The 25,823-nt window shown below is 45.9% G+C and overlaps 1 protein-coding gene across 2 annotated transcripts in view; it reads right to left on the reverse strand.

The window, feature by feature from the left end:
- The window catches only part of PDE8B (phosphodiesterase 8B), a 1,197,077-nt gene that overhangs the window by 615,231 nt on the left and 556,023 nt on the right, over positions 1-25,823 (reverse strand). For both annotated transcript variants that reach the window (XM_069627430.1, XM_069627431.1), the window contains 2 exons: positions 22,607-22,664; positions 4,706-4,794 (listed from right to left, as the gene is read on the reverse strand). In XM_069627430.1, coding sequence (XP_069483531.1) covers positions 4,706-4,794; positions 22,607-22,664 — 147 coding nt within the window. The remainder of the gene's footprint in view (positions 1-4,705; positions 4,795-22,606; positions 22,665-25,823) is intronic.

The following is a 25,823-nucleotide window of genomic DNA, read 5'->3' on the forward strand; positions in this document are numbered from 1 at the left end:
TCCAGCCTGAAGTGCAGTCGCAGTGGCCCTTGACGGCGAGAAGGGGTTCGACCCCGTCTCATGGGTCTATCTCCTCACGGTACTGGAAACATTTGGGGTGGGACCTGGCTTCATCAGATTTGTACGACTGCTATACACCGCCCCCGGGGCCAGAGCGTGCACCAATAGAACCATCTCTGAATTATTCCAACTAGGTAGGGGCACACGGCAGGGATGTCTGTTCTCACCCATATTGTTTGCCTTAACTATAGAGCCCAAGGCAGCGGCCGTCAGATTGAGGCATGGAGACAATGGAATAAACATGAAAGTCTCCACCTAGCTAATTTCACTCTATGCCGATGATATGCTCCTATACGTCCGTGAACCAGAGAAAAACATAGCGCCAATAATGGCTGACATACATGAGTTTGCTGAATACTCGGGGTACACCATAAATAATGCTAAATCGGAAATATTCCCGCTCACCCCCTCTACTAAATGCCCAGCAGTCACCTGCAGACTTAAATGGTTGGAACAACACATCAGATACCTTGGGGTCTTGATATCCAGAAACAGACACACCCTGTACACTGACAATCATGATCAGGCACTACAAACACTGAATACTAAGCTACAGATCTGGAGACCCCTCCCTATATCCCTACACGGCAGGATAGCACTCCTTAAAATGATATCCCTCCCTAAACTACTATATATTTTTTTAAAGGTACCTCTATGGCCTGGCAGGGACTTCTTCACCAAACTACGGTCAATGATAGTGACCTTCCTCTGGAATGGGAAAACGGTCAGAATAGGATGGGAAATAATGACAGAGCCCTACTGCACCGGGGTTATAGCTGCCCCGGACTTCAAGCTTTACTATCTGGTTGCCCAGGCACAGTTTGCGAAGCATTGGTATGAGGATGCCGACGGAGCGCCACACACTTGGGTAGAAACACACACCACATCCCCGACAGACATTAAGTCAGTTATATTCAACTCACGACACAAAGACACATGTGAATATGATCCAGTTAGCTGCACGGTCCGAACCTGGGGCGCAATATTTAAAAGTCTGAAGCTGGAAACACTGTATAAACCAGAGGTCCCCTTGTGGAACTTTCCGGGTATCCCCCCGACATTCGATACAAGTACACAGGAGGCCTGGGATCCCAATATGGAAATGAGGGTGGGTAATATGTTTAGAAATGGTAAATTTGCAACCCTGTAGGACTTCACGAGAGCATTGGGCGGCGGGCCACTCAAAACTCTACAATATTACGGGATGAGAGCTGCGTTTCAGAAAAGGTGGCTGCTTTTCCCTGACAAACCCCCCCCACATCCCTGTTCACAACTCATTACCACAAAGGGGGGGATGGATATCTCTAAATTGTACATATCAGTGCAAACCCATACCCCTACAATGAACCGGGTTAAAGACAAATGGGAAACAGACCTGAAGATGCCCATCCCGGAGGATAAGTGGAATAGATATTGTGCACTTACGAAAAAACTTTCACTATATGCTGGGTTGCGCCTGATCCAATACAAAATCCTAAATAGTCTACACTACACACCGGCTAAATTAGCCAATTTTGTAACGGATTGCACTGGTGAGTGCCCCAAATGCGGGTCCCCACGGGTGGGCTCCTTTCATATGTACTGGGAGTGTCCAGCACGGGTGGGATTCTGGGGAAAGGTGGCCGAGATGCTGACGGAAATTACACAGATATCCCCACAGCTGACTCCTCAAAAATATTTATTCAGAGACATTGGTAAGTGCTCTGAGAAAACCAGAAGATTATTCAACGTCTCATGTGCGGTGGCTAAGAAGTGTATCCTACAGACCTGGAAAAGTTCTACACCTCCAAGCATGGCCACTTTCCTTCGTGAACTGACTTATGTTAATGAATGCGAGTAACAATACGTTTTGACCTATCCCGGTGCAAGTCGACCGAAGGACATATGGGGTCCCTTCTGCATGTATTTGTGTGAAATGCTCTCCGATGATGAAACTTCCATGTAACGATGTATGTAAGAGATGTATTTGATAGATGACTTGAGTATATTATGGGAATGAGGCTGCTGTAGCTGCTGAGACCACTGTTAATCAATATAAAAGAGTTTAAAAAAAAAAGAAATGGACATTGTGTGAGGCTTCCTGTAATTTTGATCCAACTGGACGAAACTTGACAACAATGTCCAAGTAAATTCCGGTTTCGAAGCCGTGTTTTCTGCAGGAAGGTTGCATGCAGTTCAGTGCCTTGCAAAGTTTTTAGTCTCTCAAAACGTGTTCCTTCTATGGGTAGACAACCTTTTCTTAACAACAGAGTGGCAGGCTCGGACTAGCCTATAGGGCAATGCCTGAAGTGACAGCTCATGATTCTAGTATGGGCCAGATTCGTGGCTAGAATGGGTCATTTTCTGCCTAAGTGGGCCAGAAAGTTGCTACACTAGTAGTTTTAACCAATGTTACTAAGCAAATATGCTTTTAAAATGTATTATTTGCAACCTATATTATCAAAACACCCTAATGGCTAGTACTCAAACAGTCTTCTCTGAAAAGTACCAAATTATAATATGTGATTGTTGGCCACTTTTTCAATTGGTGCCTGGGTCGATTTGATGTCCCAGTACGACCCTGCAGAGTCATTATTGTTGCCTCTGGAATATATTCATGTCACACTCCATTTTATATGTCTTTGTATTTACATACATATTTTGATATAATTGAATTAAAAATAGATGATTTTCCAGACATTGTTGATGTGTGGGCACTCTCAGTCATTATGAATGGACGAAGGAGTCAAGAGTTTGGGAAATTTCTCGGTACCAATATCTCGGGCTTCAGAAGCCTAGAGTTCTACTGCAGCCATTGCCCATGTGGTATGTCTTCCCCCATCTACAGGTGCTTGCACACTGTAAGAACCATTGCAGAAATAGGTTCCAGGGACGCAGGTGAGTTGGCGGTATGCGGGCTGCCGGAGATCAGTCCTTTGAGCGAGGTATTGTAGAGGGAGTGGAGGTCCTTGGGAATTAGGCGGGAACCCCTGTGCCAAGGATCAGGAGTCTGGCAAAGGGACATCCGGAACGGTTTGCAGGAAATGCATTCAGGCTCACACTCAAAGTCTTGGAATCTATCAGAAGAGATGGACATTGCCAAATATCAGCAAGGGGCAGTCACTGAGGCCCAACATACAGAATAAAATACACCCACTAGTGATTCTGAGATCGGTTTAGATTGTTGCAATCATGCATACCTTTTACAACGTATAAGATTCCTGCTTTCGGATCAAAAACGGCATCACCCATTCCAATCAGGAACAGGGACTCTACATTCCTAGGAACTGGGAACTATCTACACCGGGCGTCCATGCATGATCATCTCTCCATCAAGGAAAGGTCCCTGGCCTTCCCCCGCTCAATGCTTGCACCTGACCCTTGTCACAAGTGACTCCTGCCTCAATTGGCCCAAGTCACCCGGGAACACTGATCCTATGCCGCGTACCATAACAGCATGACAGGCAATCACCCCCGCTCCCGTCAGCACACTGAAATACGCTTTAGCAACATGGCAGTGCTTTAAGAACATATAATGGGTTACCAGACATTTGGTCGAAAAAATTGGTCGACCAGACAAATGGTCGAACTAATTTGGTCGAAAACCAAATGGTCGAATTTTTTTTTATTTTTATTTTCACCCCTTTTTTTTATTTTTTTGGGGGGGGTTATTTTTTTGCGGGGGTTCCCCAACCCCCTTTTTTTTCTAAAAAACCCTTTTTTTAAAAAACGAAAAACCAAAAAATAAATATATAAATAAAAAAAAATCGACCATTTGGTTTTCGACCAAATTGCGTCGACCAAATGTCATTCGACCAGTTTTCAGTCGACCAAATGACTGGACACCACATATATATAGTTATCTAACTTACTGAGAAGGGATACAAAAGAAGCCACCAGAGGAGAAGGGAAGCAAAGAGTCAAGAGGATGAATAAGAACAGGGAGCATGTGTCTCCACACCAGGATTTATTCTTTGTCATTCTTCAGACAAAGTCTTTTCGCCCCCAATAATTCCCAGGAGGCATGTAGTCAGCACACGATTATCTATCTCAGTGTTTGCAAATGTGGAAAAAGAATATCAATGAGAAAGGGGGCATTAACCAACAGTTATCAAGACAAGGCATTCCTATGAAAATATTCCAACAGTGCAGCATTTCCAAGCAAGCTGACAGCTTTGTATGGTGAAACATCCATTTGAGGCATCAATAGACATATTGGCTCGGGCTTGTGAAGTTAGGGAGGAAGTTTGCTAAGTGGTTATATGGTAGCGCAAATGGTGAACTTAGAGTGGTTTTGTCGAGCAGTTTTGACTGTCTAACTTATTATACAAACACGTTCCTCACGGTGCTGGGCACTTCCCATGGGGCTCGGTCTGCAAGGAGGCCTCATAACCTCAAAACGTGAGGTTATGAGGCTGTCATAGCTATCTATGTTTTATCTGTGGTCCACCACTGAGTGGCCATGTCGCGACCATTGTACCTACTGCGGATCTCCTCAGCAGCTGCATCTGTTTTATAGCAAAAGAGGCATTTAGCCAAACAGAGTACATCGCATAAATACATCTGCCACCTACAAAGCAAATAAGTCCTTAATGACATCCGGCAACATGTTTGTACTTTTAAAAGAAATTGGCAAAGCTTGATTTATTGCGTTTTCTGTACATACCGCAGTTTGAACTGTGAACGCACCTCCCCATGCCCCACCTGGATCAGTTCGTTATAGCAAGCAATCATACTGTTATTTTCCACAAACCTCTGCAAAAACAAAAGCACAATTAGAGTGTCATTTCACTTTTTATTTTTACAATATTACATTATGTTTCTTTTACGTCATATGGCATTCAATTCACAAAACAACATACTTAGAATTCATTAATTTTGCATCATAGTTTTGCATAACTTTTTTTTAAATTGTGTTTTAGTTCATTGAACTTTTCACAGATTTATAGCAAAACATATCAACCAGAATTACAGTTCATAAAATTACAGTTGCATTTAAAAGACATCATAGACATTTTACCATATACAAGAAGAGAACAGAAACAGCACTAAACGAAAATTGAAAACTAAGCAAAAATTATTAAAACAGGGAGCATACTATGCAGCAAACACAGCAAACTTACATGTCGGATAGTTAGATAGTGAACAACCAAAGAGAAATAGCAGGTATATGTATATCCATGGTATATGTATTAACAAAGGACGTGGTACCAGTTGGTCAAGACATCTAATCTCAGATAAGATCAAATCAGCTCTCCCAGCTGAGTGAGACATAGAGACATAACAACCATTCGCATCATCAGTTTGGCGCTAGATATCCAGGTCCGCGAGTAATTTTACCGCCTCGTCAATTTTTTACATGCGGTCATTCACCACCTTCCAAATCTGGGTAATAGCGATAGACCAAGCTATTACTAAACCCAGAGAGGCACCTCAGCCGAAAGATTTCACTTACTATTTATTCCTGATCATATTCAAATTTGTCAAAATATTTATCATATGTTGATCTCATCATCGTGCAACAGTTAAGTACATGTCTAGCAGTTTCAACCTCTGTATTAACTAGACAAAGTCTGCAAGTCCTCCTTTCAGCTGGAATACCAGTCCAGGCACCCCATACCCCTAAGACATTTCATCGATTAAGTCTAATATCCAAGAATATTCTGCGAGTGGCCTGAGAGGGCATCAGTTTCAGACAGTTTTTGGGCATTTTATACGAGAAAGGCATCTTGGCAAATGTACACAAAGAGCTCATAGTAGCCACCTTATCGCTGCTGGCAACCCAATCACACTTCTCTATCGAGTCCTTGAGGGATTTTAACACAGCCCCTTCCCTATATTCCCATTTGGGAGACCATCCAATTCTATCAAAGAGTTGAAGATTTTTCTCCTGGAATTTGTTGAGGGCATCCATTTTGCCTCCCTCCAGACTTCTCGAAGAATGGACAGCAGAGTTTCGGAGCGAGCAAATTTGGTTTTAACATAGAGCTTAACATAACCCAATTAATTCCAACTCTTTAAAATGCACAATATTGAATCATCATAAAGGTGCAACGTAATTCGAACCACTTTCTGGCGCTCTATTATTACAATTGTAACCGATCAGGTTTTAATATGTATTTAACGCAAGTACATTTGAAAAAAAGAAAAAAGACAAAATCTCTAACAACAATAGGACCGACACAATCTGATTTGTCCAAACAATATATCTTAATCCAGTTGTTTCATGTTGTTTTACATGTACCCTTCTTATTAATTGTTTTTCTTGTACTTCTCCCCAATGAGGCATGATTGGAAAAATCAGATCCATTCCTCATTGTTGAGCACAGCTTACTCTCCTACTTATTTTTGCTGACCAACCAAAGCTCTTAATTTCCACTGCTTCAAATTCTTCACCCATTCTTTTCAATCAAAGCTGCCAGTGCCATAGTAACATTCTATCTGCACTTCCAAAGCATTTGCCTGGAATAGTCAAATTGGTTTTCATTGTTTGTCAATTGGTGCTTATGCTATGCATGTTTCTACAGTCAAAGAAAAGAAACTCTCATATTTCGCTATAATGATATTTTTGGATTTGGCAGCATTGTTATTTGCTGGAGCCCAGAAAGGCCTCTTTATTAACAGTAATACATTTCAAAGGGAAATGTCGGAAAGGAGCACCTTAGCTGTCAAATCCATCACTTTATGGAATTCCATACCCAGAGTACACCACACATAGGACGACCACATTGCTTTCAGGAAACTCCTAAATAAATGGCTGTTAACTAAGCCACAAGAAGTAAAATGGCTAGGTTTTGTTCCCTCCTAAACCGAAAATCAACTCACGTGGATCAGACTTCCCAATGCTTCTGTAGAAACATGTCTAGGAACACAAGACTTCCATCAAACTCCAGGCCAATACATCACACAATACAACTGCAAAGCGACTCGACCCTATCGACATCCAAGACCATCCATGCATAGCAATTAGACGTTGTCTGGGATCTGTACAGCTCCACACATGGATTGTATCTGCTCACTAGTGAGTCACAATCGACTTGAGACAACAGGCCTAAGTGCCTAGCTTCAGGAGAACCTCACACCGTCTATAATTACGAAGAGATTAGACCTAATGCTAGTCAGGAACCTACCTCACACCGTCTATAATTATGAACAGATTAGACCTAATGGTAGTCAGGAACCACCCTCACACTGTCTATAATTACGAAGAGATTAGACCTAATGCTAGTCAGGAACCTACATCACACCGTCTATAATTACGAAGAGATTAGACCTAATGCTAGTCAGGAACCACCCTCACACCGTCTATAATTACGAAGAGATTAGACCTAATGCTAGCCAGGAACCTACATCACACCGTCTATAATTACGAAGAGATTAGACCTAATGCTTGTCAGGAGCCTACCTCACACCGTCTATAATTACAAAGAGATTAGACCTAATGGTAGTCAGGAACCACCGGCGTAGCAAGCCCCCTCAAAACAGGGAACTTCCCCTCAACTATTAACTGGCTTTTGACCTGCTCACCATTCCTATTTTCACCTTACATTACGAACCAATTTGGACTCCTCTATGGATACACATACAGCAAGAATTCCCACCACCATTCACCTACACATATTTCTGCACACAGAACACAAGCTCTTCTGATCTGCACTTATCAACATTTCAGCTTTTGCATCTTGATCTCCCTCTTATTCCTTGCCCGTTACCCTTTCTCTTACAGGACCTAGGTTCAAGACACCACCAAACTAACTGTAGTTTTGCTATAAAAGAAATGACAAAACATTGGTGCTTTGGTCAAATACACACCGTTAATACTTATTCAAACCAGTATGAATTAGTTAAAAATAACAAACAGTAAATGCTATAGACTAATCTAAAATATGCAACTCAGATTACCTCCCATAATTCATCTTGGGAACAATTCTCAGCATAAGAAATGCATCATGGACTTTGGGCAGTGCAAAAGATATATTTTGGTCTGAAAAGACTACTTCGTTAAAATAAACAGGGGGTACTGCAGCTGGACTGCATGGAGGAGCTTTTGCTCAACACGAAGATCAATTAGGTGTAACTGAAATCATAAAACCTATCCCTCTTATTGCCATTCAAAATAATCCCAAATGTTTAAAGCGCAGAAATTGCTTGAAAGTGGTATAATTATCCATTTCTCAACAGTGAAAAGGGCCTTATTGCGTGTTTACTGGTTGTATGTTATGGGGTCTGCGACAGAGCTGGGAGAGCCAGAGAATTCATTGGTAGAGCCGAGCCAGTACACAGCCAGGGGTCTGGCTTGGCTCTAAGAGCCAAGCATGAGCCGACCTGCAAAAAGACCATGACACATAGTGTACTGCCTCCCTGATTGATTCCTGCTTCCCTCCCTCACCCCAACAAACATTGATGGCACCCAGCCCCGCAACACATGCGCATGAGATCCTGCCTAACCATCCCCGAGAGCACAAAACCACTACCTGGCATCCTGCCTTCCCACTGCGCACACGACAGAATCCCTACCTGGTGTCCAGCCTCACCTCCCTGCAACACAAAAACAATATCTGGTATCCAAATTTGACACATATGGCACAGTGAGATAATATGATTTGCCCAGGTTCGCACCCTTTAGTAAAAAGGGGAATCCAGGATTTGATACCAGTTTGCACTTTAAACGCATGACCACATATCTTCTCAGCTCATTATGGGACAAATATGTGCTAACGTCGGGATTCAAAAAGCTTTGAAATACGTATATTAAGCAAAAAGTATATGATGGAAACTTTGTTTTCCAATTGTAATCCAATTGTTTTCAATGTAATTAAACCCTAAAAAATCTTCCTCGAGTTTTGCAAGAGTAATTTGAAGACTGACACACACAAAACAGAAAAGAAAAACTGTGTGGCATGGTCACCTGCTTGCAGCCATTGTTTGGCACATGCAAGCCACTTGTCATTATACATGGTCCGAAGAAAAAGCACATCATTCTTGTGCATGTCAAACCAGCAGACCTCATGGAAATAAACTAGGCAGTTTAAAACAGAAGCTATTATGTGACTCACTTTAATTGTCTTGGAAGAAGGCACAGATTCAGTAGTTAAGCACAGCTGTGAATAGTGGATGGATGCTTTCAGGTGTAAATAGGCCTACCCAGATTGCATTACCTAACATTAGCACGGATGAATTTTGACAGGTGATGGTACTCGCTACTCCTGCTGCATTTAAAAGTGGACAGCACAGAGGCCTGTGCTTGCGAGCCACTGCTCTCTGTGACTCCTTGCGAAAGGATGGACTGTTGAGGCAAGAGGGTACACATCAGAGAGATTCTGCCCGACCCTGGTGTTAGTTATGACATTGACCTCCTTAAATGATATGCACAGCCATTTTGTTCTTTAACTTCTTTTTCAAACTTCAACTCTTAACTAACTTCCTTCCTTTTCGCCCACCCTTTCCTCCCACTGCCCACGTGTCCTTCCTCTCCCAATGTCTCATGTTAAAGGGGAAGCATCCCCTTTGTCTTCACAACAGCCCCCCCCCCACTTATCATGATGCTTCATCACTTAGAAGAGTTCAATTAGCCTTGAGGGCTTCTTGGTGACTCGGTGTGGTCTACAGGGCATTCGCCAGTTTCCCCTTGTTTCCTTCCTTCGAGTTCCTATTTATAAGCCGCAGGTGGGCCTCCTCCTTCATTCTCCTGTGCTTTGCCTGGCGGATCCCTAGTCTCTTCTGTCTCCTTGGTTGGCTCCTGTCTCTCCTTCTCTTCTTCTCTGGTATGCAGCTTGCAGGAAAAGGAGGCATTCCGAGTTATGTTTTGTCCTTCTCTAGATGCCATGATCATGGAGCCTTTTGCTTTAACCACTTGGAAGAATTCAGGGTCAGAGCTGGTATCCGTCTTCCTCTGTTGTTTCTGCCGGGAACAGCACTTGTTCAGCAAATGTCCGACTGACATTTTGGGTTATTTTGCTCCTCTCCGTTGATCGGCCCACGGTTTTGCTTTTCTCTTTCGCTCTGTGTCTCACTCTCTGATGTCGGCGTCTTCTTCTTCTGTATCGTCCTCGAATTGTATCAGCCTTGTCCGGGGCTTGTAGCGCATCATTATTTCAGTTGGCATCTTCCCTGTGGCTTAATGTGGGGTGGTCCAGTAACTCCTCAACATTTGGCATAATGCTTGTAGGAATGGCATCTGGTCCACCTTTGCTTTTTGCCCTGTCTTCTTGATGGTGGCCATGAAGCGCTCTACCATTCCATTTGCTTGGGGCCAGAGAGGTGTGGTTTTCTGGTGTGAGAATCCCAGATGTGCTGCAATCTTTCTGAAGTCATATCCTTGGAAGGGGGTCAGTTGTCAGTTTTCACTACATCTCGGACGCCCACAACGCTGTGAAATGCTGTTGACCGCACGTGTTTCACCACTGCGAAAGCATGAGTACTCATTCATGGCCACCTTCTTCCAGTAGTGCATAGAAATCTAGTGCTACTCTTTACCACGGTCCTTTTGGGCGTGGGACCATGCTCATGGGACTCAGGCTCGTGGCAGTCACTGCTCTTTGACATGCAGGGCAATATGTGAGTATGTCCTCGACTATGGTGTAAATCTATGGGAACCATACATGGATTCTGAGTATCTTCTTGGTGTTTGCCAGTCCTCTGTGACCCTTGTGCGCTAGGTTGACCACTGTCTTTCGTAGTGACTTGGGTACTAGCAAACGGCTACCAACGTAGTAGTAGTTCTTCTCCGGTTGTGGTCAGCTCTCTCTGTATCCTGGCCATTCTCTCTATTTCTTTCAAGTCGCTCCCTTTGTCGTACTACAGTTCTGTATTGATGTCTCTCCATTTGTTGAAATTGGTAAGTTGTATTGCGGCTTTGATGGTAGGGTCCGCCTTACTTTTGTCAGTAAACATCGCTATGGTGAGAGTTGTAGGTAATACATTCTCAAATAGGTTTCGGATATAGTGTTCTGCTTCCTTTTCGAAGGTGTCATTTGTCTGATGTACAGGATGTCTTGATAGATAATCCGCTGGGTTTGCCTCCGCCATCGCTTTATTAATTATCCGGAAGTCGTCTTGTAGTCTGATGCCCCATCGTTCAATGCACAAGGGCATCTTAGTTTTGGGATTCCTGAACAGCGACAATAGCACCTGATGGTGCGTGACGAGGGTGAACCTGTGGCCTATGACGTAGTGGTGGAATTTTTCACATGCCAATACCGCTGCAAGGCTCTCCCTTTCTGCTTGTGAATACCCTCCTTCCATAGGGGACAGGCCGTGGCTGGCATAAGCAACCATGCAACACTTGGGGAACTGCGGTGGCGCCCTCTGGGCAAGGATGGCACCTAATCCCACCGTCTCACGTTCACTGTGATTTCCATGTCCCATGTAGGGTCAAATTAGGCCAGCTTCCGGCTGCTCGTTAGCTCTTTCGTGTTGGTCTGAAAGGCTCGGTCACAACCAGCCATCCATGTGAATGTGACGTCCATCTTGCATAGGGATCTCAGCGGGTCGGTAAGCATAGTGTAGCTGGGGAGGTAGCGTGCACAGTATTCGGCCCTGCTCAGGAAAGATCTCAGTTCTGAAACATCCCGGGCCGAGCCAGGGACCCAATGGCTTCTATTTTGTCTGGGTCCACGGTCATTCCTGTGCCTGACAAAACGTGTCAGAAGAAAAGCAGACTGGGCTTGTTGATTTTTCATTTCGACCCTGTAGGATCTAACATACCTGGACCAGAGTGTCGTCATGTTGGTCTTGAGTCATGCCAAACACCAGGATGCCATTGCTGTAGTTGAATGCGGTTACTACAGGTGAGAACAGTCAGCGAATTGTCTCCTGGAATATCTCTGCCGCCAATGATATCCCAAATTTCAGTCATTTATATCTAAAGAGCCCTTCGCGGTTTCGCGAAGTTCGTAATTGGTCTCGAGTCCGGGTGGATAACCAGCTGGTGGAAACCCTGGTTGAGGTCAAGTTTTGAGAACCTAACGACTTGGCTCAGCCGGATGATCATATCTTCAATATTCAGCCCAGGCGCCATTCTCTCTTTATTGCCATGTTTGGTATGCGCATGTCTATGGAGAGGCGCAGGTGACCTATCTTTTAGGACTTTGACTAGCGGCAACACCCATGGCATTAGTCCGGTGACTCTCTCAATTATGTCATTGTCTAGGAGCGACTGGAGTTCTTTGGATACTTGCGCCTGCAGATGAAATCCTACCCTGTGGTGGTGTTGAGGCATTGGTGTCACCATCGGGTCCACATGAAGGGTTATCACTGAGTCTTTGAACATTCTGACCCCTTTAAATAGCACTGGGAACAAGGCCTGGACATGGTCAATTGACATTTTGCTGTGAGTCATGAGGTTCACGTTCTTTCTTCTCGTTGGGAATCCTGAGACCACTTCTGATTGGTCATATCGTATGTCGATGAGTGCTAGGGCTCTTGCTCTTGCTGTGCGGTACCTGAGGAGGCATCGGCCAATGGCTGGGCACTGTATCACATGTATCGTGGTGGGTACCACCTGGTCCTTGTGGTGAAGTTCGCACTGCAACAGACCTGTATAGGGTGGTGGTGATGCTGCTCGCTGCTCCCCACTGAAATATCTTTGCCTGGGATGGTTGTAAGGGATACAGTTCCTTTATTAGCTGGTGTATTGTCTCGCTCATCACATTGATGGTGGCCACCATGTCCATGATAAATTGGTGGTTGAGGTTTCCTATTTGGATGGTTACCCTGTGGGATGTTACATTCTCATCTCCTTCACTGATGAGGTGGGCACACTCTCTGCTGTATCGATCAGTGAGTCCATAGTCGTCTTGTGTGAGCATCTCTTCTCTCTGTTCCGGAACAGGATTTTCAAATGGGTCTCATATGTGGCTCGTGTGGTCCAGTTCCTGAGAATGGCATCTGGTTGTGTATGGTGCAATGATCCTGACCCTCTTGAAACTGCGGGTATGATTGCATGGAGATATCTTCCATCGCTCTCACAAATCTTGCTTGTCCTGTTCGCAGTGGCACCGTCCTTCCCGTTGTCTATCTTGGGTCTGCATACTCAGAGTACATTCTGTTGTTGAAAGCCTGTGGTTGTTCTAGGCATCTGTCAATGTTTTCAGATCCTGGATTCCTGTAGGCTGGAAGGAGTGCTGTTCTTTCTTTACATACTACTTGGAAATGGTTCTCCCAACCACATCTCATACACATCTGTCCCCATGCAGGACATTGTCCTAGGTGCAGGAATTCGAAACCACAACAATAGCATTGTTTGTCCCCTTGGTGTCTCTGGCTTGGGCCAGGTTGGTTGTTTCTTCTGTGGCTCATCTGATTTCTGCTGCCCCCTGATGGTGCCATTTGCATTTCTGCTAGTGTCTCTGATCTCTTCAGGTTCTACATAGCGGCTGCTTGGGCATCAACCCTGTCATACACTCTTGCCAGGTTCATGATCTCTGGGAGAGATAGCAGCTTCTTCAATGTTTTTATTAATAAAGATTGATGATGTACACCCTCCAATAATGCGTAGGCGGATGGCCTCATTGCCTGAAAAGTTTTCAAAGTCACAATGGGTAATTTCTTTCTGAAGTCTGAGCACAAATTCCCCTATCGTCTCGTGTGGGAGTTGCACACATTGGTTAAATGACTATCTTTCATAGTCTCTGTTGGGGAGTACCACTAATATCTTGTTAACTGCTGCTACGAGCATGGGGTTTGTCGTTCTTTCTTGTGTCGGAATTGTCTTTATGATGCTCTTTATATCTTTCGCCACAAGGTTTGTCAATATGTCTGCAACGTTAGGGGAATCTTTATCTCCTACTCCTTAGTTGAAATCCTCAAACTCCTCCTTCCACTCTTCCCATCTGTGGCCCTGGTTTTGCTGTGGTTGTAGTGAAAATGGGCCTGGTTTGCTTAAGAATGTGACTCTCCCCAACATCGATAGTGGGTTGGGGTTTGGGGCTCCTGCCGCCACTGGCGCACCTGCGCCTTCCTGTGCATTGTCCACCATTTTGCTGTCACCCTTGTTGTGTGGACAATGTGTGGTTTTGTTGTGCTACTGCACCCTTCCTCTGCACTTGCTTCCTGTGGTTTGTATGTTGCTGCAGTGTGGGCCCTCAGAGACTGTGGCCATGCCTCTATCTGGGTTGCTTTTGTGTTTTCTTTATTTGTTTGTTGGTGCAGCACGTGCTGCTGCCTCTGGCACCCTAGTCTTTTGCCGGTGTGCCTCCCCCTGGGCTTGCTTGCCCTTATGTGTCCCACTCTCCTTTCAAAATGTGCCTTCCTGCTCTCTTTTCTTCCTCCCCCACCGTGGTACACCTTACTTCAGTGTCTCTGTTGAGGCTGCGTGCTTTCAACGTGGCTCCTCCTCTTCGGATCAGGCTGTCTGCTTGCTACCATAGCCATACCGCCTGCACTTCCTCTGCTGGTCCACACCCACTGCAGAGTAGGTTCTCCTCTTCGCTCTTTGTGCACTGCTGCCACTCCTTCTGCGGGAATCCTCCTCTCCCGCGTCATTACTCGGAATTAAGCAGTGCAGTAAAATGGCAGTAATGCGGTTACTGCCCAAAAAGTGGCACTAACAGAATTACTGTCACTTTTTTACTGCACCGTCAAATTCGTAATGAGGCTCATAGTTCCTGACTGTGTCCGCCTCCATGGCCTGTGCTCTCTCCGTCAGACTCTCATGCTTCCCTGCATAACGGGGTATCAGGCATGGGAATCGGGTAGGTCTCTGGGCTCCCATGCACTTTCCACTTGATTCAGAGAATTTGAATGGATCTGTGCTGTGTGTACAGGTGCACATGGCACCGATCAGTAGTTGCGGCAGCTGTGAAAAACATAATGACAGGCATCACTATTGATCCCTACAGACAGACTATGCCAGTAGGTAATTGTAATTGGTTATTTATAATGCTCTTAATACCCAGAGATTTCTAAGCGCGGACCCGGGGATCGAACCTGTGTTGCTCTGCATCGTCTTGCTTCCAAAGCGAGTGCTTTACCCCTAAGATATCCTCCTGTGTTTCTCCTGGTGCACATAATGTTGGTATCAAGCCAAAGGGCCTTACCCATCTGTGAGCATCAGAATAAAGATCTCACAGAGAGGCTGGTAGCCTTCATGCATGGTGCCCAAAGCTGTGTAGGGAAAGTCTGGTACGAGTTTCACCCCAGGGTTTCCCATCGAGCGGGAAATAGTTGGAGAGTGCTGCGAAAGTGGAAAAAGCATGATAATCCACTTTTCCGTGTGGACACTGTTTTGTTCGTACAATACACAGTGCATTAAAGGAAATATATGCAGGTCTGAGACGCAACACATGACATCAGAGAGTTAGTATAGACTGGTCTATGGTTGCAGATGTCTTTTGGCCAGAAGAAAACACTGAAGTAGAGGATGAAATAATGTACATGGCCAGAGGAAAGGCATTTAGGCGACAAGTACTGTTAGTCATGAGTGTAATATCTCTGTTTTCAGCTTTTATTACTCACTTTTACTAACCCCATCCATCATTTTTGTGATAAATAATCCACCGAGAGTGGACTGGAGATAGTTATTTGGTGCTATTGAGTTTCTTAAACATTTTACATAAAAATACATTCATTTTTTTACATTGAACCATTGAGCACAGAAATGTTCCTGCAGGTAGAATATGTTCTGAATTGAGTATGAGTGAGCTAGAGAGGTGATGATAGATGTTTGGTTGGAGTCACGATAAACACATGTGTCTCCCACAAGTGTTCTTTCTTCTGAAGAGTTTGATGGCAGACCCAGAACAATTCAACCAAGAATGGCCTGGTCCATTCTGATGCAGCATCGTAATAGCTCTCAATGTCACAGAGCCTGGGTTTGAGCTATCACTTAAGACATCAGTAGGCCACACCCCAGAGACTGAAAGACTACAACATTGTGATGCTGATCACCCAGGCATGGGCTGCCTGAGATGGGATTTAGGACTGCTGTAACAATTACTTTTAGACCTTGAAGTATTTGTGGCGTTTCGTTCAATCAAGTGGAGGCTGGTTGTTGGGGATGCCGGAAGCAGGTTCCAGAGCCTTCTGAAAAAATGGTGCTGCTGAATACCTCAACATGATATTTATTTATTTATTTATTTATTTATTTATTTATTTATTTATTTATTTATATAGCGCCGAAGCCCACAGGCATCAGTGAGCATTACATGAAGACAAGGACAACAGAAAAATTACAGGACATTAGGGTAGGATTACTGGTTCTGAGTAGGTTACATTACATGGACATTAGTGTTTATGCAGGTCCTTTATTTGAATAACAGTGTCTTCAGTTTCTTCCTAAAGGATAGGTATTTAGAAGGAGCTTGTTCGACTTAGATGCCGCTTTGGTAGGGAATGCTCGTCCAAACCCATTGGCTTTTTTGGAATGTGTTACTTCCACAAACCCTTGAACCTTGGTTCTTAAGGTGTGGCAAGGTTTGTATGTGGTCACAGATATACTCAGTGGGCTATCCAAAAGACTGTTGTGTCTGATGCAAAGGTCTCTCAAATGAGGGCAAGTAACAGGAAGTAAACAGAGTGGGATATATGAACTCCGATCAATTTGGCAGGAGCTCTTTGTTAACACATTTGTGATGAAATGTCCACTGAGGTCACACTTTCTGGCGCGCTTTTCTCCTTTCACCACCACACTACCGTATTATGCGGTGCAAATGTTATTTATTATTCTTGTGTTATTAAATACAACAAAGGAGCTCAAAACGTGCTCTCCTGTCACATGGGCAGATGAAAATAGACTTTGGGCAAGTTACGCCGAGACCAGAACATAATGCCATGCTCACACTCCCTTTTATTCTCATGCACAGTGATCCGTTACAAGGCCGAGTTCAAAGCACTAATTGAATGGCAGACAGTAGGAGTGATGATGGATGTTGGGCTAATTGGGTGGGGAGGTATGGTTCAGTCCAACCCTACAGCACCTAGTGAGTGGAATATTCCAGAAGGGTACAAGCATGCCAACCAATTGTAGAGGGCAACGTACCAAAGAGCCCTATAGTTTAAGATCCAATTATGACACTGACAATGACTTGCACTAAGGGTGGGCAGAGTTATCCGCCTGACAGAGACCCAATCACTGCCCCATACCCCATAGAAAGTATGCTTAGATGTTCCTCTTTGCCCTATCACAACCCCACATAAGTTTTCTTAGTTTGCCATGTAGTATGACGTCACTGATGATGAGTTTTCACTGTATAATCTTGTTTTCTTGTTTTTTATGTAAATCACTAAGAGTGATACTGTTGGACATCCGTTGATGTCTGTTGCACTCCCTGTTTTAGATCATTGTCATTGAAACAGCCAAGTATTTGCCAACTATCTGAGTTGATTTTATTATTGATGTTTGAGTAACTTCTGCATCTCTATCCATCCTATAGAGTGTTACCTCGTCTTTAAGGACATCCGGGTTCACATACATAATGCTTATATAAACGTATTAAGGTTTTTATCAAAAGTACGCCAACTTTATATACAAATAATATAAAATGATTAAAATCAATGAAATGATTATCAAATACTTTAAAGGGTTTACCAATAATATTTACAAAGCCAAACCCATTCGTGCGTCATCAACGCGTCACCACGACAAAACCCTAACATTCACAGTGTATCTCTTCACAACTCACTTCACCCTCCAACAGGCAGCAGTACACACGCACACTCCCAGACACATTTTTATATAAACTCTATATTAACTTTATATAAAATCATCTCAACATCATATCAAACTACAAAAAACTTTATATCAAGAAATATACATTTGATAAAAATAGATATTATCTGTGATATCAAATTTATATTAAGTTTATATAAAAAACATATCAAAAGGAAGGCAGGACTAAAGCCGGAAGCATGGGGCGTTCCCAACTGTAAAAATGTTTACATAGCAAAAAAGGGGGCCACATTTGCTTTTGTGAATTTTTATGGCACTTGCACCACAAAGTTGCCAAAACCATTGTTACAGAAGAAAGAGAGAGAGGGTAGAGGTTCTAAATTGAGAATATCTGGTTGGCATAGCAACGGGCAATGACATGGCATGAAACTGCCAAATCACTAAAATCTCTTTTTCCAAACTCCTCCGCCGTACTACCCATGAAAAGTCCCATAACAATATTTGCTCCAATCAGCAGCTTTGTAAGAAGGAAGTCGAGTGCCGGGCTTTCCATTTCCCAGCTGTGCAGTGATGTCATATTGGGCTATTTCGGGCTATTTTTGCTGACAGTAGGGTTATTCTTGTGCTACTTTGGACTGCAGGTGTTGTTTGTCCTCCACAGGCTGCCTTTCTGCAGACACCCACCCAGCCCACACCTACTGTCTCACCCTGCACCCCACTCTCTCTATCTCTCTACTGTAAACCACCTCCCCTCCCCCATTATGTGTGCTGGTTGGGTTTTGTTTGGGCTATTTTGGGTTACTTTTGACAAGTCCTCCAGAGGCTGCGTTGTTCTTCATATTTGTTGCCCCAACCAACTACCATCACCCACAACACACTCTCTAAGCTCATCCACTCACCCATCCGTACCCACTCCCAGCCCCTTGCTCTCACCTTACCCCCTCCACTTTCCCCAACCACACAATCCCTATCCTTTCGACCCTACACTCACCCACCCAATCCCACACCCTCTACCTCATCGACCCTAAGCCCACCCTGTCCAACACAACCGACCCACCCTATCCCACCCTCTCTATCCTCACCACCATACCCGCACTCTCCCTAGCCCTGCTGTCTCTACCCCAACACACCCACCCTAACGTGTGCTTTCTAACCCTACCAACCCTACTTCCACTTGTTCTACCTACCCCCACCCTATCCCCACTCTCTCTAACCAACCTTCTGTACCCCATCCATCCAAACCCCACTCTCTCTACCATCACTCACCCTACCCCCACCCTATCTACCACCACCCTTCCACTCCACTCCCACTCTCTCAACCCCCACTGATTGACCCTATCTGCGCTCTCTCAAACCCCCACCTGCTTTCTACCTCCACCCACCCTACCCCCTCTCTCTCTCTAGCCCACCCACCATACCCCACTCTCTCTACCCTCACCCACCAACCCTACTCATGCTCCCTCTACCCCACCCAACCTACCCTGCTCTCTACCCCCATACACCCACCATATGCCCATTCTCTGTACCCCCATACACCCACCCAACCCCAGCTCTCTCTACCCCCACCCACACACCTTACACCCACTCTCTATACCCCCACCCATCCTATCAACCTACAACAGCTCTCTCTAACCCCAACCACCTGACCCCGCTTTCTCCACCCCACCACCCTAACCATGCTCCCTCTACCCCTAACCAACATACCATTACACAAACTAACCCTACCCGTACCGACCCACCCTACCCTGCTCTCCCTATCCCCACCCACCTTTACCCCGCTCTCTCTATCCCCAACCCACCCTATCCCCACTCTATCTACACCCACCCAACCTACAAACACTCTCTCTACTGTAACCCATCCACTCTATCCCTGTTCTGTCCACCCACACCTACCCTACATCCGCAGTCCCTACCGACCCCGCTATCTACCACCACCCACCCTATCCCATGCTCTCCCTACCTTACCCCCACTTTTAGCCCACGCCCACCAGCCTATCCTTGCTCTTTATGCCCTGGCTCACCCACCCTAACCGCTCTCTCTCTAACCCCAGCCATCCTTCCCCCGCTCTCTCTTCCCCTCCCACCCCACCCCTGCTCTCTCTACCCACCCTACTCCTGCCCACCCACCCTACTCCAACCACTCTGCCCTGGACCCCAGTGATCGAAGTGGGCAGGAGCGGTTGGGAGCGGTGCTCCTCTACTTTTTTTAAATAAAGTTTTACCGTTTCTATAAATTTATTTTTAAAAGAAACCGTTTCGGAATGGTTTGGATTTAAAATAAAAGTGTAGGAAGAAGCTGAAACTGTGAACTGCACTGAACGTTCCCTTAAACACCAGGCACGTATGTTTGGGGGTTTTGGCTTACTCGTAGGAGGGGCCCGCCAATGGGATTTGTGGCTAGCTGGGGCAGGCCAGCAGGGAACATAGCTCCACTACTTCTTTTCGTACACTGCTCTACCCCCACCCACCTACCCAAACCATGCTCTCTCTCCACACACCTACCCTATGCCTGTTCTCCCTACCTCATACACCCACCCTACCCCCGCTCTCCACCCCCACACACACACGCCTTACACCCACTCTCTATCCCCCCACCCAACCAATCCCTGCTCTCTCTCTACATCCACCCTTCAACTGCTCTCTCTACCCCAACCACTCTCTCTACCCCAACCACTCGACATCTGCTCTCTCCACCCCCACCCACCCTACCCACACTCCATCTACCCCTAACCAACCTACCACTACCCAAAATACCCCGCTCTCTACCGTAGCTACCCACCCAAACCTGCTCTCTCCACCTCCACCCAGCTTGCCCCCGCTCTCTCTACCACCAACCCATCCTATACACACTCTCTCTACTGCCACCCACCCTATCCCCGTTCTCTCCGCCCACACCCACCCTACACCCCACTCTCTACCGACCTCCGCTATCTACCGCCACCCACCCTATCCCATGCTCTTCCTACCTTAACCCCGCTTTGAACCCACACCCACCCACACTATCCATGCTCTTTCTACCCTGGCCCACCCACCCTACCCCCTCTCTCTACCAACACCCACCCACACTTCCCCGCTCTCTCTTCCCCTCCCACACTTCCCCTTTTCCCTACCCCCACTCACCCTTGCTCTCTTTCCACACACGCACACAACCCTGCTCCCTCTACCCCCACCCACCCTACCCCTGCACTCTCAACACCCACCCACCCTACCCCCGCTCCCTCTACCCCCACCCACCCTACCCCTGCACTCTCAACACCCACCCACCCTACCCCCGCTCCCTCTACCCCCACCCACCCTAGCCCTGCATTCTCAACGTCCACCCACACTACCCTCCTCCCTCGCTTTATTTCTTACCCTCTGCTCACACTCAACCTTTTTCGCTTATATTTCCTCTTACTCATCATCGATGTCACCCTCTCCTCAGTCATTTCCTCCCTTGCCCTATTCTCCTTCCTTCTCTTTTCTCTTGCACACTCACGCCCCTTATTGCACCCTCCTTTGAAACCTGGCACTCTCTTCCTGGCACCCTGATGCCTCTATATGCAAAATACAAATAACAGCAGTAAACGCCAAAACTGTTGGCTTTGCCAATGCTTGTTTTCTATGGCCAGTGCAATACATTTGCTGTCTTTTTAGTAAATTACAGTTTTTTTTCCAATAGTTTCTTAGATTACCACAGGAACCCTGCTCGCGCCTCAGGTGCTCTCGAGAGCTTGACGAGCATGGAACATATATGATCGAAAATGCTCTGGACTAGTCACAACCCACCAGGGACACAAAGTATAACATAACGAGCCAGATGTAGGCGCTGGCCAAGTCACAGCACTGCACTATGACTGCACAGTACTGACCTACGGTCTTCCCTCTGGCGTACGTAATTGTCGTGCACAAGTTCACGCCACACACACCATGAATACTGATTAGCTGTGTGATCAAAAGCGAATGCTGGGTCGGAGGTCTTCATTGGAAAAGGGGACTGGCTTTAATTTTTTAGTAAAGCACTGGCCTTGCGACCCCCTTCATCCATAAAGCGACTGGGGTCGCACCACCACAATGGGTGCATTATGAAACAGGCCCTGGTGGAGCACGTGCTGCTCCGTGCACAGCGGGAGCAGTCTTCCATTAGCCCATTTAACTCTGCAATGGCTTGCTCGTGTCCTTTCAAGGTGATAAATTAGCAGTTCCAAAACATTGGTGCTTATCTATGCAACTCGTAATCCAGTTTGCTGGGTGCCCAATTTCTGCCCTCGTTTACTTTTCCTAATTCGTCAAGATGTTGCCAAATGGAAGGCGCTGTTTGTAACTGGGCGCATGGGGTTGGCTAGAGCGTCACTTCCTGTGTGGCTATAGTTTGGCAGAGCTGATAACAGTGGGTCTCAAGAAGAGTATTGTGGTGTGGTAAACATGTGGTAACTGATTTAGTGCAACACCGTATTCCAACTATGGAGGTACATTGGGGGAAAACCTCCAGCACTTTACTGGAAGGTTTTTCCATCCGAAAAATGGGGGATTCACCACTGGCAGAATTACCGCCAACGGGTGAATCGACCAAACCCATAATGAGGCCCCGTGTCCTACTTCAGGCGGATTCGTTTTTTAACTGCTGCTGAGAAGTACAGTGCGGGCGTTCTCAAAAGAAGTGGTGTCATTTCAGAGTTGTTCAAAAGGGAGACAAATTACTCATGGTCACATATTGTCATTGAATGTTTTTGCAAGTAAAGACTTTTCCAGCCAAATACAGCATCACAGAAGAGTGTGCGCATGAGCAGAACATCCCCGTTATCCCTCCGATATACTGCGATTTGCTTCCGTCCAAGACACATGTATGTTGCATCTAGTTTGCCACGTGCGAAAAGTGGCCCCACAAGACCCATTGGTAATAACAATAATAATCATTGGGGGATTATTCTAAATGGTTAAGAATTGCCATTCCCAACAACACGGGTGCATTATACATACCCTATTAAATCCCGCATGGAGAAGGGGGAGGACCGTTGTCTCCTCTTGGTCTGAAGATCTGCAGAGAAAAAAGAGAACAGGTAAGTCAGGCTTCTGGGGGACCTGGGGCGAGCGAGTGACGCAGCTACAGAGAGAAGACGTCTTCCACCGTCTGTCACTCTATTCGCACTTTGGACAGACATTGCAGATGGAAGGTAGAGATCGAGCAGAACACTTACGAAAAGAAGCCAAGTGAAATAGAGCAGTGGCGGGTGGAAAGGAATGGAGGGAGGGAGAGGGCGAAGCAGAAAAAGAAGGCGAAGCAGTAGCACCCATGCGGGAGGGGGAGGCTGCGAGAGCGGGGGAAAGGGAAGCGGAAACGCTCATTCGTGCACTTTGGGTGCACCTGGAGAGTCTGCATGCCCCACCCCGGCAAGCCACGCTGCCAGCAGGAGCGCAGGACGAGGACGCCTTTACCCCATATCTCCAGCCAGGGACGTGACAACATGTGCGAGGAATTAGGCACACGACACACGTGAAGCTACGTTTCCTTTCCCTCATGGAGCATGTTTATCATTATGAGTTCATTGTTGAGTGGCATGAAATGAACAACATGACTCGAGCGCAAAGGCGATGTTTGCATCTATCTGTATCATAAACCACAAAGAAAACGAGCAAACTTGATCCATAAAATGCTAAGCGACATAATTTGCTTGGGAAAAATGAACCCATTTTGAAGGCTTTTCTGTGACTATGAGACTTGTGATTTTACAGCATCTCTGGTGCAAAATAAACATTTCTAGCAGCATTCTAGGTTTTCATAAAAATAGTGTTTCCTAACCAATGGAGATGCAGGAACTGTTCTTGAAAGGCTCGAGCCTCTAAATAGCCTCATGTCTGAAGCTGTCGGTCACGTAATGTCAGACTTGTCAATACGGGAGAGTTTTGCATCGGGCGCACACATCGAGTTTCAAGGAATTCAATTATAACTTCATACTATTCTCTAAACGAATGTAAGTGCCTACATTGGGAGCCCCCAGTGTTTCGTGTTTGCCCTGCCTAGGTGAATGATCTGAACAGCACTAGTCCCACGCCACAGTTCAGCAACATTATGGATTTACGGGCCGTTCCGCCTGCTTGGCCGTTCCGCCTGCTTGGCCGCGTTCTGCCTGGCATCGTGGGAAATGGTGCAAAATCAAAATCAAGTTTACACCGATTGGGTTGTACATCTAATATTCGCACTTTTTTGGCCGCACCAATGAAGGGAGTACCCATTTGATTTCAATGTGACTGTTCATATAAATGAATCAGAGTGAATAGTGTGATGACTTGTGAACCTTATGCAGCCAGTGTATTTCTGTGCACACAGTTTCTGTTTAATTGCAAAATAAAGGGGGAACTCTAGCCAATATCACCGTAGCTGGCAGTGCCAATCTATCAGCAAACAGAGAGCCATCATCGTCCTGGTGACACCCCTGAAAGAACCACATTCAGAAATCTGAACCGACCCCAGTCTATTATGTGCCCTGGAGGGACGGTCCAGACAATTATGGGTGCTTTGCTTTGTGGGGGAGACAGGAAGAACAGTACTGCCATAACCTCTCTCGGGAGGATAGCCCAGGCACAACGCGCTCGCCTTGGAAGCTAGACGACAAGAACAACACAGGTTCGATCCCCGGGTCTGCGCTTAGAAACCTCTGGGTATTAGGCGTGTTATAAATAACCAATTACAACCCCCACTCCAGAGCCCAAATCTGAGGAAATGGAAAACGTGAAGATAGCGGAAGGCACTTAGACAAAGCATTTAGATGTGGCTCTGACCGTTTGACACAATAGAGGCCAAAGTGTCCTCACCGGATGGAAAAGAAAATCCATCCCAACACAGACTCTGCCTGCCCCTGAGCTAGTCAACTGAAAGGCTGGCACTAGTCTCTCCACTGAGGGCAGCCAGGCCTCTCTACTTGCCACGGGGTAAAGGATATATAGACCATGGCAGGGGGTGGGCTACAGTTAGAACAACCTTATGCATTCCGGTCATCGGCTTGTAGATTAGCAACTTCAAGCGTTGATGTTGAAAATGAGAAGGGAACCAGTTGGAACAAATGCTTGCTGACAGTTTTAGTTTGGACGTTGGTTTTTGGCAACAGTGTATTTCTTGCGGCGGGAGTGGGAGCCCGGCTCCCGAACCTCAGAATCATGCGTCGGGAGAAGGGGAAAGACCGTGATCTTGCCCGGTTACCTCACAGCGGCCATGCAGGAAGAATTTGCGATAAAGACACATAGTGCCTCGTTCATTTACCCCCACTGGCATAGCGGGCCCCCCGCAACCACATGTCCTCGGAAGGTGCCCCCACAAACTTAAACAAACATATATATTTTTTTAACGATTTGTTTTCTTTTTAAGTCACTGTGCCTTCATGATATAAGTTATTTATAAAGTGCCTGTACACAAGTGTTTCTAGACGTGAGAAGACAAGGGAGGGAGACAGAGGGATCATTCAGATGGTGCAAGTGCAGGGGAGAGGCGGGAGAAGTGCCAGAGGGAGCGAGAGGGGAAAGTGCAGCCAGGGGGACTGCATAACAGAAATTATTACTTTCTGGTTTCTTTTTGAAGTCCGAGGGCTTCCGCCACCCCATGACATGGAAGCCTCCAGGCTTGAGGCCTCCATGTCACGGGGAGGGGGAAACCTTATGACTTCAAAAAGAATTAGTTTCTTTTTTAACTCAATCTGCATTCATAAAGACATTATTTCTGTTACAGTTCTTTAACGGAAATAATTTCTTTATGAAGTCAGAGTGGAAACCATTTATTTTAGAACTAACAGGGCTCCCCTCCACCCCATGACAGGGAGTCAGTCCTCCAGATCCTCTGCACGTGACAGGAACAAGTGTCTCATTTCCTGGACCAGCTGATTAAAGGTGCAACATTTATTGTGTGTGTGCAAGCAACTGTATGGGTGGCTGCCTGTGTGTGCCTTTGTGAGTGTATGGTTAAAGGATGCACACTTAAATGTATGGGTGGCTGCGTGGCGGTGCCTGTATGATGCAAGTGTACACACTTAAATGTATGGGTGGCTGCCTGGGTGTGTTTGCCTGTATGGTGAAAGGGTGCACACTTAAATGTATGGGTGGCTGCCTGGCTGTGCCTGTATGGTGAAAGGCTGCACGCTTAAATGTATGGGTGGCTGCTTGGGTGTGTGTTCCTGTATGGTGAAAGGGTGCACACTTAAAAGTATCA

The sequence above is a fragment of the Ambystoma mexicanum genome, chromosome 6p (assembly GCF_040938575.1).
Source record: "Ambystoma mexicanum isolate Mex_15411 chromosome 6p, UKY_AmexF1_1, whole genome shotgun sequence".
In the NCBI taxonomy this organism is placed as follows: domain Eukaryota; kingdom Metazoa; phylum Chordata; class Amphibia; order Caudata; family Ambystomatidae; genus Ambystoma; species Ambystoma mexicanum.